General features: G+C 52.9%; 1 protein-coding gene across 1 annotated transcript in view; it reads left to right on the top strand.

Moving 5' to 3' along the window:
- Positions 1 to 2,419: 2,419 nt before the first annotated feature.
- Positions 2,420 to 12,394, top strand: part of Scn4a (sodium voltage-gated channel alpha subunit 4) — a 29,889-nt gene continuing 19,914 nt past the window's right edge. Inside the window, exons 1-11 of the mRNA XM_051179402.1 lie at positions 2,420 to 2,794; positions 2,886 to 3,004; positions 3,110 to 3,199; positions 3,487 to 3,615; positions 4,019 to 4,110; positions 4,478 to 4,774; positions 6,025 to 6,088; positions 6,264 to 6,405; positions 7,956 to 8,165; positions 8,696 to 8,846; positions 10,457 to 10,695. Of these exons, the coding sequence (XP_051035359.1) occupies positions 2,522 to 2,794; positions 2,886 to 3,004; positions 3,110 to 3,199; positions 3,487 to 3,615; positions 4,019 to 4,110; positions 4,478 to 4,774; positions 6,025 to 6,088; positions 6,264 to 6,405; positions 7,956 to 8,165; positions 8,696 to 8,846; positions 10,457 to 10,695 (1,806 nt within the window). The 5' untranslated portion in view covers positions 2,420 to 2,521. The remainder of the gene's footprint in view (positions 2,795 to 2,885; positions 3,005 to 3,109; positions 3,200 to 3,486; positions 3,616 to 4,018; positions 4,111 to 4,477; positions 4,775 to 6,024; positions 6,089 to 6,263; positions 6,406 to 7,955; positions 8,166 to 8,695; positions 8,847 to 10,456; positions 10,696 to 12,394) is intronic.

The following is a 12,394-nucleotide window of genomic DNA, read 5'->3' as shown; positions in this document are numbered from 1 at the left end:
GAAACGCTGGACTGTCCCCGGCTCCTGTGATTCAGGTGAGGTCAGTTTCCTCGAGGCCTGGTCCAGAGCCAGGCGGTGGCACTGAGTTATTGTGGTCCCTCTGGGCTCCAGTGAAGGAGAGAGGGCAGCACCAGAATTGGAGTATTGGGGCCAAGATGACTTAAGACTGGGTGGATCCCTCCTAGGCCATCCACAAGGCCATCATTATCATATGACAAGATGGGAACATGTGTGCAGGGTCAGGGTAAGGTATAGGACAGGCTGAAGGTCTCCGGGAAGAGCTTCAGCTCAGACCTGAGTGTGGGTATATGCACTTGCACACACCAGGATCACTGACCCGCTGGGAAATAGGAACCAGCAGAGTCATCCCCCAGAAACATGACTCCCTGAGGCCTGGCATGAAGCAGCTGGGTAGCTGGGCAAGGGGTGTGGCTATCTCTGCCCAATGGCTCTGGCCTTTCCCAGTCATCTGCTCCATCTGTTGACCAAGCCTGAGAATATGTACAATAACCAGAGCCGCTGTGCCAGGGCCTTTAGTGACAGAGCTGTACTTGATGTTGTTCTGGGGTCTGACAGAGTCTCTGTGTTAGTGTGAGTGTGTATGAGTGAGTGTGGTGTGTGTGTGTATATATATATGTATGTGTGTGTGCGTGTGAATGTTCTGTTTATGTGAGTGTATGTTGAATGTATGTGTGTGTGTATGTGTGAGTGTTCTGTGTGTGTGTGAGTATATGTGTGTGAGTGTGTATGTGTGTGAGTATTCCCTGTGTGAGTGTGTATGTGTGAGTGTTCTCTGTGTGAGTGTGTGTTTGTGTGTGTGAGTGTGTGTGTGTGTGTGTGTGTGTGTGTGTAGGTGTGCTCGCAGAGGCCAGAGGAGAGCATGGCTGCCCTGCTTTATCCTTGTCCACTTCACTTCTTTGAACAGGCCTTTCCTTGCACCTGGAGCTAAGCTACTGGCCAGCAAGACCCAGCAATCGTCCTGTCTCTGCCCCTGCCTCAGCACTGGGGTACAAGTGTTCATGTGACTACCCATTCTTTCTTTCTTGACTGTTAGATCCAAACTCAGGTCCTTATATGTGCTTACCCATCAAGCCATCTCTCCAGCCCCATATTGGCCTCTCAGTGGTTGGGCCAGTGTTCTTTCTGTTTGCTGAAGGAATCAACTCCCTATGACCATTCCCTAACCATTAACTCAGCACAGCTCTTCCATGGGGAATAGGCTGGGTGAGTGGAACCAGGAGCCAGAAAAGGTCAAGGGACTAGCTCAAGAGATGATCCATGCCGGGCAGTGGTGGTGTGCGCCTTTAATCCCAGCACTCAGGAGTCAGAGAGAGGCAGATCTCTGTGAGTTTGAGACCAGCCTGGTCTGTAAGAGCTAGTTCTAGGACAGTCTCCAAAGCCACAGAGAAACCCTGTCTCAAAAAACCAGAGAGAGAGAAAGAGAGAGAGAGAGAGAGAGAGAGATAGTCCACATACTACTAATAAAATCCCAGGCTTCTGGTGTGCCTTTTTCCCCATACCCAGTTCATAAGAGACCATTAACCAAAATCTGTCCTTGGGGCTCTAACCCCGCCCTACTGGAACTCCTTACTCCCATTGCCTTTCCTGATCATCCATGTTAGCATTCCAAGGTCTCCCGTAGTTTATATCTTTGTATTCCACTCCATCTGCCCAGAGGTTTGGATTCCACAGAGCCATAGAAAGAAGCTGTTGAGACCTTCTGTAGGCCTGGCCCCTTCTATTCCCTCTCCCAGCCAACTGCCAAGTACCTTAAAGCTCAGAAAAGAAATCGTATGTCCCTACATCCTTCCTTTCCCTTCTCTCCAGGCAGAGATGAGAAGTACAGACAGGATAAGTTCTTCTGAGCTTATCCCTTGCAGACATCATCGATACAGCCATCCTTTTGTACTGAGTCTTGCTGATACCTCAAAGGTCTCCACCCCCATCCCCTGCTTGTCAGTATCAGCCAATTCATGTAATCACCACCTCCAAGATGAAATTCATTTTCTAGATGTGCTTTAGGGTAATCCTACTAGACCCTCATCCTGGTCCACCTGGAGATCATGCCGACGCTGCCAATCAACACAGCTTCTCTCTCTCTGTCCCTATAGGCGGAAGCCACACAGTTCCTGGGGTTTGAACCCAGGAGACAACCCAGGACACTGGGGCATTGGCCCAACGTTGCCAAGGCTCAAGAGGATCTGGTTCGTTTTCTGTTGGTCCTGAAGAGAACCATTGTTCTGTTGGTCCATTGCAGAGAAAGTGCAGTGTGGGGCCCGGGCTGTGTAATGCTTCCTGCCCAGTGCCTGTGCAACAGCACGCCCAGGTCTTGCAGGCACATCTCCCAGCCAACAAGACCTGCACACCCACCTCCCTGGCCCAAGCCCTGGGCAGGCAGGAAGTGAGGAGCACAGTACACAGTAGACCCAGGGCATTGGTGACCACCAGAACCCCAGGACTACAGGGCTGCAGCTGCCCAGCTGCCTACCACCCTCCTGGCCCCTGAGCCCAGGATGCAAGGATGGCCAGCTCATCTCTGCCCACCCTGGTACCCCCGGGCCCCCACTGCCTGCGTCCCTTCACCCCAGAGTCCCTGGCAGCCATAGAGCAGCGGGCAGTGGAGGAAGAGGCCCGGCTGCAGCGGAATAAGCAGATGGAGATTGAGGAGCCTGAGCGGAAGCCACGTAGTGACCTGGAAGCTGGCAAGAACCTACCGCTCATCTATGGGGACCCCCCACCTGAAGTCATCGGCATCCCGCTGGAGGACCTGGACCCTTACTACAGTGACAAGAAGGTCTGCGTGTGGGAGGGGGCTCCCTCTATCTGTGCCTCCTGTCCATCTGTCCGTCTGTCCTTCCGGCTCACAGTTTCTCTCCCTGCCGTAGACCTTCATTGTGCTCAACAAAGGCAAGGCCATTTTCCGCTTCTCTGCCACGCCTGCCCTCTACATGCTGAGCCCCTTCAGCGTCATCAGGCGCGTGGCTATCAAGGTGCTTATCCACGCATATCCTGCTCATGTGGGAGAGGTGGGGAGGTTAGTGGTGGGCAGGGCACCTTCCTGGGCCTCCTCTTCCCAGCTGGCCCCTCTCTTTCCTTGACCTACCCCCACGCTGTTCAGCATGTTCATCATGATCACCATCTTGACCAACTGCGTGTTCATGACCATGAGCAACCCGCCTTCTTGGTCCAAGGATGTGGAGTAAGTCCCCCTCTCCGAGTGCCCTATCCCAGGTCTGTACCCGAGGGAGGGCTCAGGGTGACTACTCTTGTCTTTGAGGGGAGACACACTTGTCCCTGTGACCATCAGTACCTTAAGCCAAGGTGGGGGAGGGCACGCTATCACCCCAGCCAATGACGTCAGCCCTGATGCCCCTCCCCTGAGCTCCACAGCTGTCATCACACACACACACGCACACGCACACGCACACACACACACACACACACACAGGTGACATACTTGGCCCTGACTGGCCCTCTTCTTGTTAGGTACACCTTCACAGGGATCTACACCTTCGAATCTCTCATTAAGATGTTGGCCCGAGGTTTCTGCATTGATGACTTCACATTCCTCCGGGACCCCTGGAACTGGCTGGACTTCAGTGTCATCACGATGGCGTGAGCAGGGCCCTGGGCCTGGGGTGGGAGTGGCTAGAAGGGTTAGTCCCCAAAGCGGGCCTTGACAGGAGGGTGGTGGCAGGGACCATTACTTGTGCCGACTGAGCCCTATGATCTAGGACATTCCCAGGACCCTGCTCAGAAGTCAGTGTCTCTTCCTCATACTTCACACCTTAGGAGGCAGCCTGACTCACAGCCCCGCAGCCAGTGGGTCCCTCCTCTCTCCAGCAGCAAGTTCAGCACTGTTCTTCCCAGTTCTTGGGCTGTAACAGAAGCTCTGGCGGTTATTTGGTCCACTCTCCACTCCAATTACAAATGTTCTTTGGGAAATGTCATTCTGGACCCAGAGACACTTGATTTCTGTCCCAGCTCTGACATCCCCTCCCCTCAACTTCCCACTCAGGTATGTGACAGAGTTTGTGGACTTGGGTAACATCTCAGCCCTGAGGACCTTCCGTGTGCTGCGGGCCCTGAAAACCATCACGGTTATCCCAGGTATTGGGAGGTGTGGGGACTCTCTGCCTGGGCCAATACACCCCCTCTGCCACACCCAGGCCTAGAAGAGAACACTCAGGTTCCGAGAGCCTAGCCCAGCCTTATGACAATGGTCAGAGAACACACTTTGGGAGCATAAACTAGTGACAGTTACTAAAAAGCCTTCCCTGTTTTTGTGTAGTTCTGAGGGTCAGGCAGCAGCTCATTCAATCCTAGAGGTTCGGGAACAGTTTCTGTAGGGAGGCTTCAGGGAGGAGTGAAACCGGCCTCAGAGATGGATTTGGCTGAGGCTCAGGGTGAGGTTCAGGGTGGGGCCCTTTGCCATCCCTCCTTCCCCCGCTGATGCCTTCACCCTGTCTGTGGCCAGGGCTGAAGACCATTGTAGGAGCCCTAATCCAGTCAGTGAAAAAGTTGTCCGATGTGATGATCCTCACCGTCTTCTGCCTGAGTGTCTTTGCCCTGGTGGGGCTTCAGCTCTTCATGGGAAACCTGCGGCAGAAGTGTGTGCGCTGGCCCCCGCCCATGAATGACACCAACACCACATGGTATGGTAATGACACGTGGTACAGCAATGACACGTGGTACAGCAACGACACTTGGAGCAGCCAGGAGAGCTGGGCCAGCAACTATACCTTTGACTGGGATGCCTACATCAATGACGAAGGTGAGAAGGGAGGTAGAAGGGCCAGAGGAAACTGCCTGCCCCCGTCCAGGAGCCCTGTCTCAGCTGCTTCTTGCAGAGAACATAAGCTTAGATCCATCACTAACCAGCTTGGATGGCCTCCAAATAAGTCACTCAGTCATGACCCTAAGAACCTCCTCCTATCGCCGGGTGTTTTGGTGCATGTCTTTAATCCTAGTGCTTGGGAGACAGAGGCAGTTGGATCTCTGTGAGTTCGAAGCCAGCCTGGTCTACAGAGCCAGGCTGTTACACAGAGAAACCCCGTCTCAAAAAAGCAAAGCAAACAAACAAAAAACCCTTTCCTGTTAAATGGATTATGACGAAACTTCCCCCAAAGGATTAATGTGATGATGACACACTGTTTTTAAAATCCTGTGGCTGTTGAAGCCGAGGAGACAGCTCAATCCATAAAGTGCTTGCCATGTAAGACCGAGGACTCGAGGTCAATCCCTAGAACCCATACAAACAACCAGGCCCCAGGGCACATGCCTGAGATTCCAGCACTGGGGAGGTAGGAACAGGCAGATCTCAGGGGCTCACTGTACAACGAGCTAATCCCACTTCATTGGCCCCAGATCCCAATAAGAGACTCCCTCCTTGCCTGGAAAAAAAGTGTACAGTTGGTGCTGAGAAACAAGGCCAAGGTTGCTCTGAAGCGCGCGTGCACACACACACAACACAGTTCTCACTGTGCAAAAAGAAAGTCCATCATCCTTCTGTATCCCGGGCACCCTGTTCTCCTTTCTCACACTCTGTGCTCCCTTCCCAGTAGAGCTGCCAACAGGCATGTCGTGTTCACAAGCCTGTCCCTTTATGGGCACAGGCAACAAGCCCACACATTCTCACAGTCTCTATTACTCACAGTGTCTGTTTATCGCGATGGTATTCTTCCTTCACTGTGACCCCTAGCTCTAACCCCAGCCCTACAGTTAAATAAGTATGTGGTAGCCTAATGTACACACAGACACTTGCCCTTTTCCCCTTGTTGGGCTCCTGGTGAATCCTGACTTCGCAGTAGGCACCAAGCCGGGGTGGCTTAGACCAGAGTCCCTGCAGTTTATCCACAGGAGACCTTGGAATCTGGAACTGTTTGTAAGAGATGGGAAGGGGTGCACAGGGAGTAGCTGTGTGGTGTTCTTGGGCACACAGATCTGTTCACAGGTGTATGATGTATGTGTTGTTTATGGTGCATCTGTGTACTAACTTATCTTTGTGGCTTCTGATTCTCAAAGGGAACTTCTACTTCCTGGAGGGCTCCAATGATGCCCTGCTCTGTGGGAATAGCAGTGACGCCGGGTGAGTTGTGGGGGAGGTGGGGGTTCGTTAGGGATAGGGATCTGGAGTGGACAGGAGCGTGGGGGGAACCAGTGGGCTTGGAGAACATGTGGAGAACTGGGGATCCCTCCCCGGAGTCCTCCATCTGTCCTCATCTCTCTTCCTTTCCTAAGCCAGTCCCCCCTTTTACTACCAGGCACTGCCCCGAAGGATATCAATGCATCAAGGCTGGGCGGAACCCCAACTATGGCTACACCAGCTACGACACCTTCAGCTGGGCCTTCCTAGCTCTCTTCCGTCTCATGACACAGGACTACTGGGAGAACCTTTTCCAGCTGGTACAACAGCCCTCACTCCGCCCTTCAGCCCCACAGACATGCCCTCCATGCCACTGCTCCTCAGAGACCACTCACAATGGCCAGGCCCCTGCTGCATCATCTCCTCTAGGAGACTCCTTCAGTCCCCCTGTGGGCTCTCAGAATACCTGGCTAGAACCAAACCATAGTCCATTTCCTTTTCCATTTTTGCTTTATGAGCTGAGGGCCTGGGCCTTGCTATAGACTTGGTCCAGCCTCAGAGAAACCAGTAGGACAGCCGGGAAACTCAACTCTGCTCCCACACAATGGTAGTTGACCGTCTATGTCTGTAGATTCAACCAACTACAGATTGAAGGTACTCCAAAACAAAAATGGTGTGGGCGGTGGTGGCACACGATTTTAATTCCAGCGCTGAGAAGGCAGAGGCAGGAAGATCTCTGAGTTAGAGGCTAGCCTGGTCTACAAAGCAGGTTCCAGGACAGCCAAGGCTACACACAGAAACCCTGTCTTGAAAAACAAAACAAAAGGCTGGGGATTTGGCTTAGTGGTAGAGTACTTGCTGAGTGTATGCAAGGTCCTGGGTTCAATTCCCAACAATGTGCAAGAGAGAGATAAAGAGAAGTATTTTAGCTGAGCAGTGGTGGCACATGCCTTTAATCCCAGCACTCTAGAGGCAGGCAATGGATTTCTGAGCAGCCTGGTCTACAGAGTAGGTGAGTTCTGAGACAGCCAGGGATGTACAGAGAAACCCTGTCTTGTAAACAAAACAAATAAACAACAACAACAACAAAAACCAAAAAACAAAAAAGAAAGAAGAGAGGTGGAGAGAGAGGAAAGAAGGAAGAATATTTCAGAAGGAAACTTGTGTCTATACTACTGGAGACTCCTGCTTGGAGGACACATAGAAATATCCTATGGGAAAAGATCTTTATTCCAAAATTTAGAAATCCCAGCAGCTGCCTGTGTAGCATTTACATTGTGTTAGATACCATGGGCATCTAGAGAGGATTAGAAGAAGGGCTGTGCCTAGGCTGGATGCAAACATTATACCTTCCCTGTAAGGGGCATGAGCATCTGTAGGTCTTGATATCCAAGGAATCAGTTCCCAGGATAACAAGGGATGCCTGCTTTTGATGCCTACAGTGGGTAGTAGAGCAGGTGGGTTGAGAAGGAATAATGGTGTCTTCTGCTCTTTGGCAGTGTTTCTAACAAGATTAATAATAACAATAATCATAAGTTTACTATTTGTTGACCACTTCCTAGGAACCAGGCTCTGGGGCAAAGCAAGGTTTCAAGCCCTGTTTGTTATTTGTCTATCTGGTTTTCTGACCTTAGGATGTCAATCTTGACTCTCTACAGCTCTGACCAGGGACACCAGAGTGCCTGGGTCACTCACACGTATTTTGAAGTTCCCCAGAATATGGTTGAGTTGCTAAGGAGGGCCACACCTTGTCTCCAAGGCCTCCATATCCCCAGGCTCTGTGAGGGACCCTACCTACCTAAGCAACAACCATGTAGAAGGGCTCCATGGAAGCCAAGAGACCTCTCCCTCCTTCTCTTCTCATCCCCAGACTCTTCGAGCTGCTGGCAAGACCTACATGATCTTCTTTGTGGTCATCATCTTCCTGGGTTCCTTCTACCTCATCAATCTGATCCTGGCGGTGGTGGCCATGGCGTATGCTGAGCAGAATGAAGCTACCCTGGCTGAAGATCAGGAGAAAGAAGAGGAGTTCCAACAGATGCTTGAGAAATTCAAAAAACATCAGGAGGAGTTAGAAAAGGTGTGGATTCAGACAGGGAGTTTGGGGTGGGAACCCAAGGGTCTCCCTGCCCCTGGCCTGGAACCCTTAATGGCTGGCTCCTTCCAGGTAGCCTGGGAGGAGGAGCAAGAGGAGCAGAAAGCCCCGGGTGGGGAGTTTTAGTGGAAGGGATGCCTCCGTTTCCCCATCACACAGTGAGGAGTTTGGGACAGTGAACTGTGAACTTTCCTCCAGGCTCACTGTCTATGGCTTTGTGCTTTCTGGGTGCTGAGGCAGAGACAGGGCCCTGGGTTGTCATGGAGCAGCTTTCCTCTTTCTCATGCATGTATGAAGTCTAGAGCCCAGCATTTGTGTCAGGGTTGAGAGTCTCGCTCACCTTGTTCTTCTTACCCTGTGACTCCCTCACCACTGACGACGGCTGCCCCTTCTCTCCATGTGCTAAGTAGAGGGCCTATCAGCGGAAAGGCTCAGTGAGAGTCTCTGATAGTCAGTGTGTCCATCCCCCTGCCTCACAGGGAGGTTCCTCATTCATCACCCTTGTTGATTTACAGGCTAAGGCTGCTCAGGCTCTGGAAGGCGGGGAGGCAGACGGGGACCCAGCCCACAGCAAAGACTGCAATGGCAGCCTAGACACACCCGGGGAGAAGGGGCCCCCAAGGCCAAGCTGCAGCGCAGATAGTGCCATCTCAGATGCTATGGAGGGTGAGTGCCCTGTGCCCCATCCCCTCCCACTCCGCCTGTGCTGCCTCCTGAGGTGCAGGGAGGGGCCTGCTTGGACCCAGCTTCAGGAGGGCAGTAACTTAATATTGACACCAAAGAAATAAGCTGGGATATATATAGTCCTGTCAACCTGGTCCATTTCTGGCTTCAAGGCCAGGCCATTGCAGGAACCAGGGGCTTCCGGGAGGGCTTTGGGGGCTGCCAGGGCAATGAGGAAGGACAGGCTAATTATACTAATCAGGAAGGCCTGCCTTCTGGAAACTACTCCAGTGTTTCCTGGGTAAAGGTTAAAGGTCAATGATTAAATTCCAAGTAGAATCACAGACTCCCCATTGGTCCTGTGGTAACCCATGTCTCTCTCAGGAGGAGTAAGAGGGAAGGGCCCACAGAAGCTTGACTGGGTGGGCGGATAATAGACGGCGGGACAGATTGCTGAATGGAAAGACAGACAGATGCATGGATGGGAGAAGAGGACGATGAGAGGGAGGGGGAGGAGACTGGAGCAATGGGGATCTGGGAGAAGGAAATGAAGAGAGAAGGAGGCTAGAAATCACCTCTGGCCCAGAGAGGGGCCCAGTCTCTTCTCAGCACTTGCCTTGTGTTCAAAGCAGTGGCCTGTTTCTCAGGCATCGCATCTCAGATGCTCCGGCACCTGCCGGAGCCCAGGCAGGCCAGCCTGAGCCAGCCTATGAAGGAGGTTCACTTTTCTCATTCCTTGGTGGGATCCCAGCCCTACCCAAGGTCTCCAAGGCCCTGCCACCTACCATAGTCTCTTTCACCTGCAAAATAGGTGGCCCCTGTAGTATTTACCTCCCAAGTTTCCAGTAGCAAGTACTGGAGAACCTGCCCAGGAGGAAGCCACTCCCACAGGCCACAGAGCCCAGGTGAAGGAATAGCCCCACGCCACAGACCCCATCGCTTGGGGGTAGCAAAAATAGGGGTTTTCCAGAAAGCCACTCAAGAGGGAAAGTGCTTATACCTGGGGACAGTCTGGGCTGACCTGTGTTACCAGCAGCAGGGAGGGAACATTTTCAGGACCTCTGGCCAGCAGCACTGAGGACTGACCCTAAGGTGGACCCCGAATGCTCCCTAAAGTTTCTGAAGCTCTTGGGGCTGGAGAGATGGTTAAGAAAAATAGCTGGTGTTCCAGAGGTCCTGAGTTCAATTCCCAGCAACTACATGGTGGCTCACAACCATCTGTAATGCGATCTGGTGCCCTCTTCTAGCATGCAGGGATTCAATGGGGTTGCCAAGGGCTCAAAGCAGAATGCTGGGGAAGGGTTCAGGATAAGGCTTACCAACGAGGTGTGCTTTGAGGGGCTTGTGGGTGGGATTTGGGGGAGGTGCTGATGTGTTGTGGGTGGGGCTAGAGAAAGCCTTATGGAGGGGGTGGGCAAAAGATTCAGAGCATGGAGAAGGCTGGAGCTTTGATGGATGGATGATGTCTATAAGGAAGAGGACCGTGGGATGGAGTGTTGAGATGTGGAGTGCTAAGGGGTGGGACACAGGAGGAGAAGCAAAGATCTAGAGGGAGTAGGAGTCAGGCCAGACGGAGAATCTTCATCAGATGCCTGTTCCAACCTCACCTGCAGAGCTGGAGGAGGCTCACCAGAAGTGCCCACCGTGGTGGTACAAGTGTGCGCACACAGTGCTCATCTGGAACTGCTGTGCCCCGTGGGTGAAGTTCAAACACATCATCCACCTGATTGTCATGGACCCCTTCGTGGACCTAGGCATCACCATCTGCATCGTGCTCAACACCCTCTTCATGGCCATGGAGCACTACCCCATGACCGAGCACTTTGACAACGTGCTCACTGTGGGCAACTTGGTAAGGAAGGGACGGGAGAGGACGGTCATCTGGAGGACAGGACAGAAGAGCCGGGCTGCCTGGGCTGTGTGGAAATGGAGGGCACTTGGGGACAGCTGGCACAGGGCACACAGAGGAGGCACATGCAGTGGTCTAGGGAACATGGTGATTGGACTTGAATAAGGAGAGTGGGGTGGGCTGAGATCAGGACTCCTGGGAGTCTGGGACTCAGGCCACATCTGGGGATTTTTGGGGGTTGAGGGAGTGGGCTGTGGAAACGGGTGGGGCTAGGTAACAAGTTTCTCAACTTCCGTAGACTGTCATGAACCTAAAAGAGACCACGGCAGCTGGGAGTGGGGGTATGTAGCCAGTGACCCAAATGCCCGAGGGTCTGCCTCACTCCAGGGGCCTCCCGGTTTCCCAGCCCCACTGGGCTCCTCTCTCCTGAGCCCTTAGCTGCTCAGCTATTGTTGACATGCTCTGATCCGACTGCTTATCCCTGCCCATTAGGGGCATTAGCACCTCGTCGCCAGGCCTGGTGGAGCCTGACAAAGGGAAAAGCCAGGCCTCCTCCAGCCCTGCTGCACTGTACCCCACCCTTCCCAATCCCCTTTGCAGCCCCACCCCACCCACCCACCCACCCATGGCCAATGGACAAGAGGCTCCCATTGCCTCCGGGGAGAAGCAAGCTCAGAGAGTGTACGATGTGAGGGAGGGTTGGGACAGTTACAACACTGGGTAGAGAGGGCATAGGAATCATGCCACCAGAATCCCCAGCCTTCAAAGCAGGTATCTTGTGAAGATGCTCAAAGCAGCCATGCCAGGCTGGGCAAGAGAGGCAAGGGCATCTCATGGCACAGCTGCCAGGGTGTGTGTGATGGACAGGGCCTGTCTGCCTGTCCAGCCACTGTCCACACTGTGCTGCTTGTCTGGGCAGCTGCTATGGTCAGGGACAGCTCTTGGGCGGAACACAGTATGCACCTAGGCATGCTGTTGACCCAGAGCAGCTGATGCCTGGGAGAAGGTGGGGGGGGTCATGCTCGGTGAACTTTAAAGAGGTTGAGGAGGCAGATTTGACTTTTTTCCTGATTGCCCTTTCAGTCTCTGCCAAGCCCCTGTGTCCCCCAAAGCTTGCTAGGTGGCTGAGGACGTGGCTCAGTTAGTACAGGGCTTACCTAATGTGCAAGCCTTCCTAGGCTCCATTCCCAGTACTGAATAAAACTAGGCATGATGACACATGCTTGTAATCCCAGCACCTGGAAGATGGAGTCAGGAGTACCAGAAGTCCAGGGCCATCTTCTGCTACATAGTGAGTTCAAGGCCAGTCTGAGCTATGTGATACCTATTTCAAAATCAAAAAGCCATGTTTGCTAGGGAAGCTTGGAGCACAGAGCAGAAATCCTGAGCTGAGAACCTGAGGGACTGAGGAGCATGAAGGGAGCTGGGGTGCACCTCTCAGAGCTTCACCTGCTTATCTGTGGAAAGAGCGTGATAATCCCTCCAGCTTTGTAGAGAAGTGTGTGCCAACGGGGTCAGTGTGAACCGGATAGAACTTCATGGACGTTGAGCGTTATGGTCAGGTTGAAGACCCAAGTTAGTGACTTGACCATGGCCACAAGGTCAGAAATGTGTAGGAATGGGTCTATGTTGTACCCACCTAGGTACATGTCATGGCCTTTTAGCTGTCACTACACATGCACACGCACACGCGCACACACGT

This window comes from Phodopus roborovskii, unplaced genomic scaffold (assembly GCF_943737965.1).
Source record: "Phodopus roborovskii unplaced genomic scaffold, PHOROB, whole genome shotgun sequence".
Classification (NCBI taxonomy): Eukaryota; Metazoa; Chordata; class Mammalia; order Rodentia; family Cricetidae; genus Phodopus; species Phodopus roborovskii.
The sequence above is the reverse complement of the archived record's forward strand: the minus strand, read 5'-3'. Positions and strand labels throughout refer to the sequence as shown.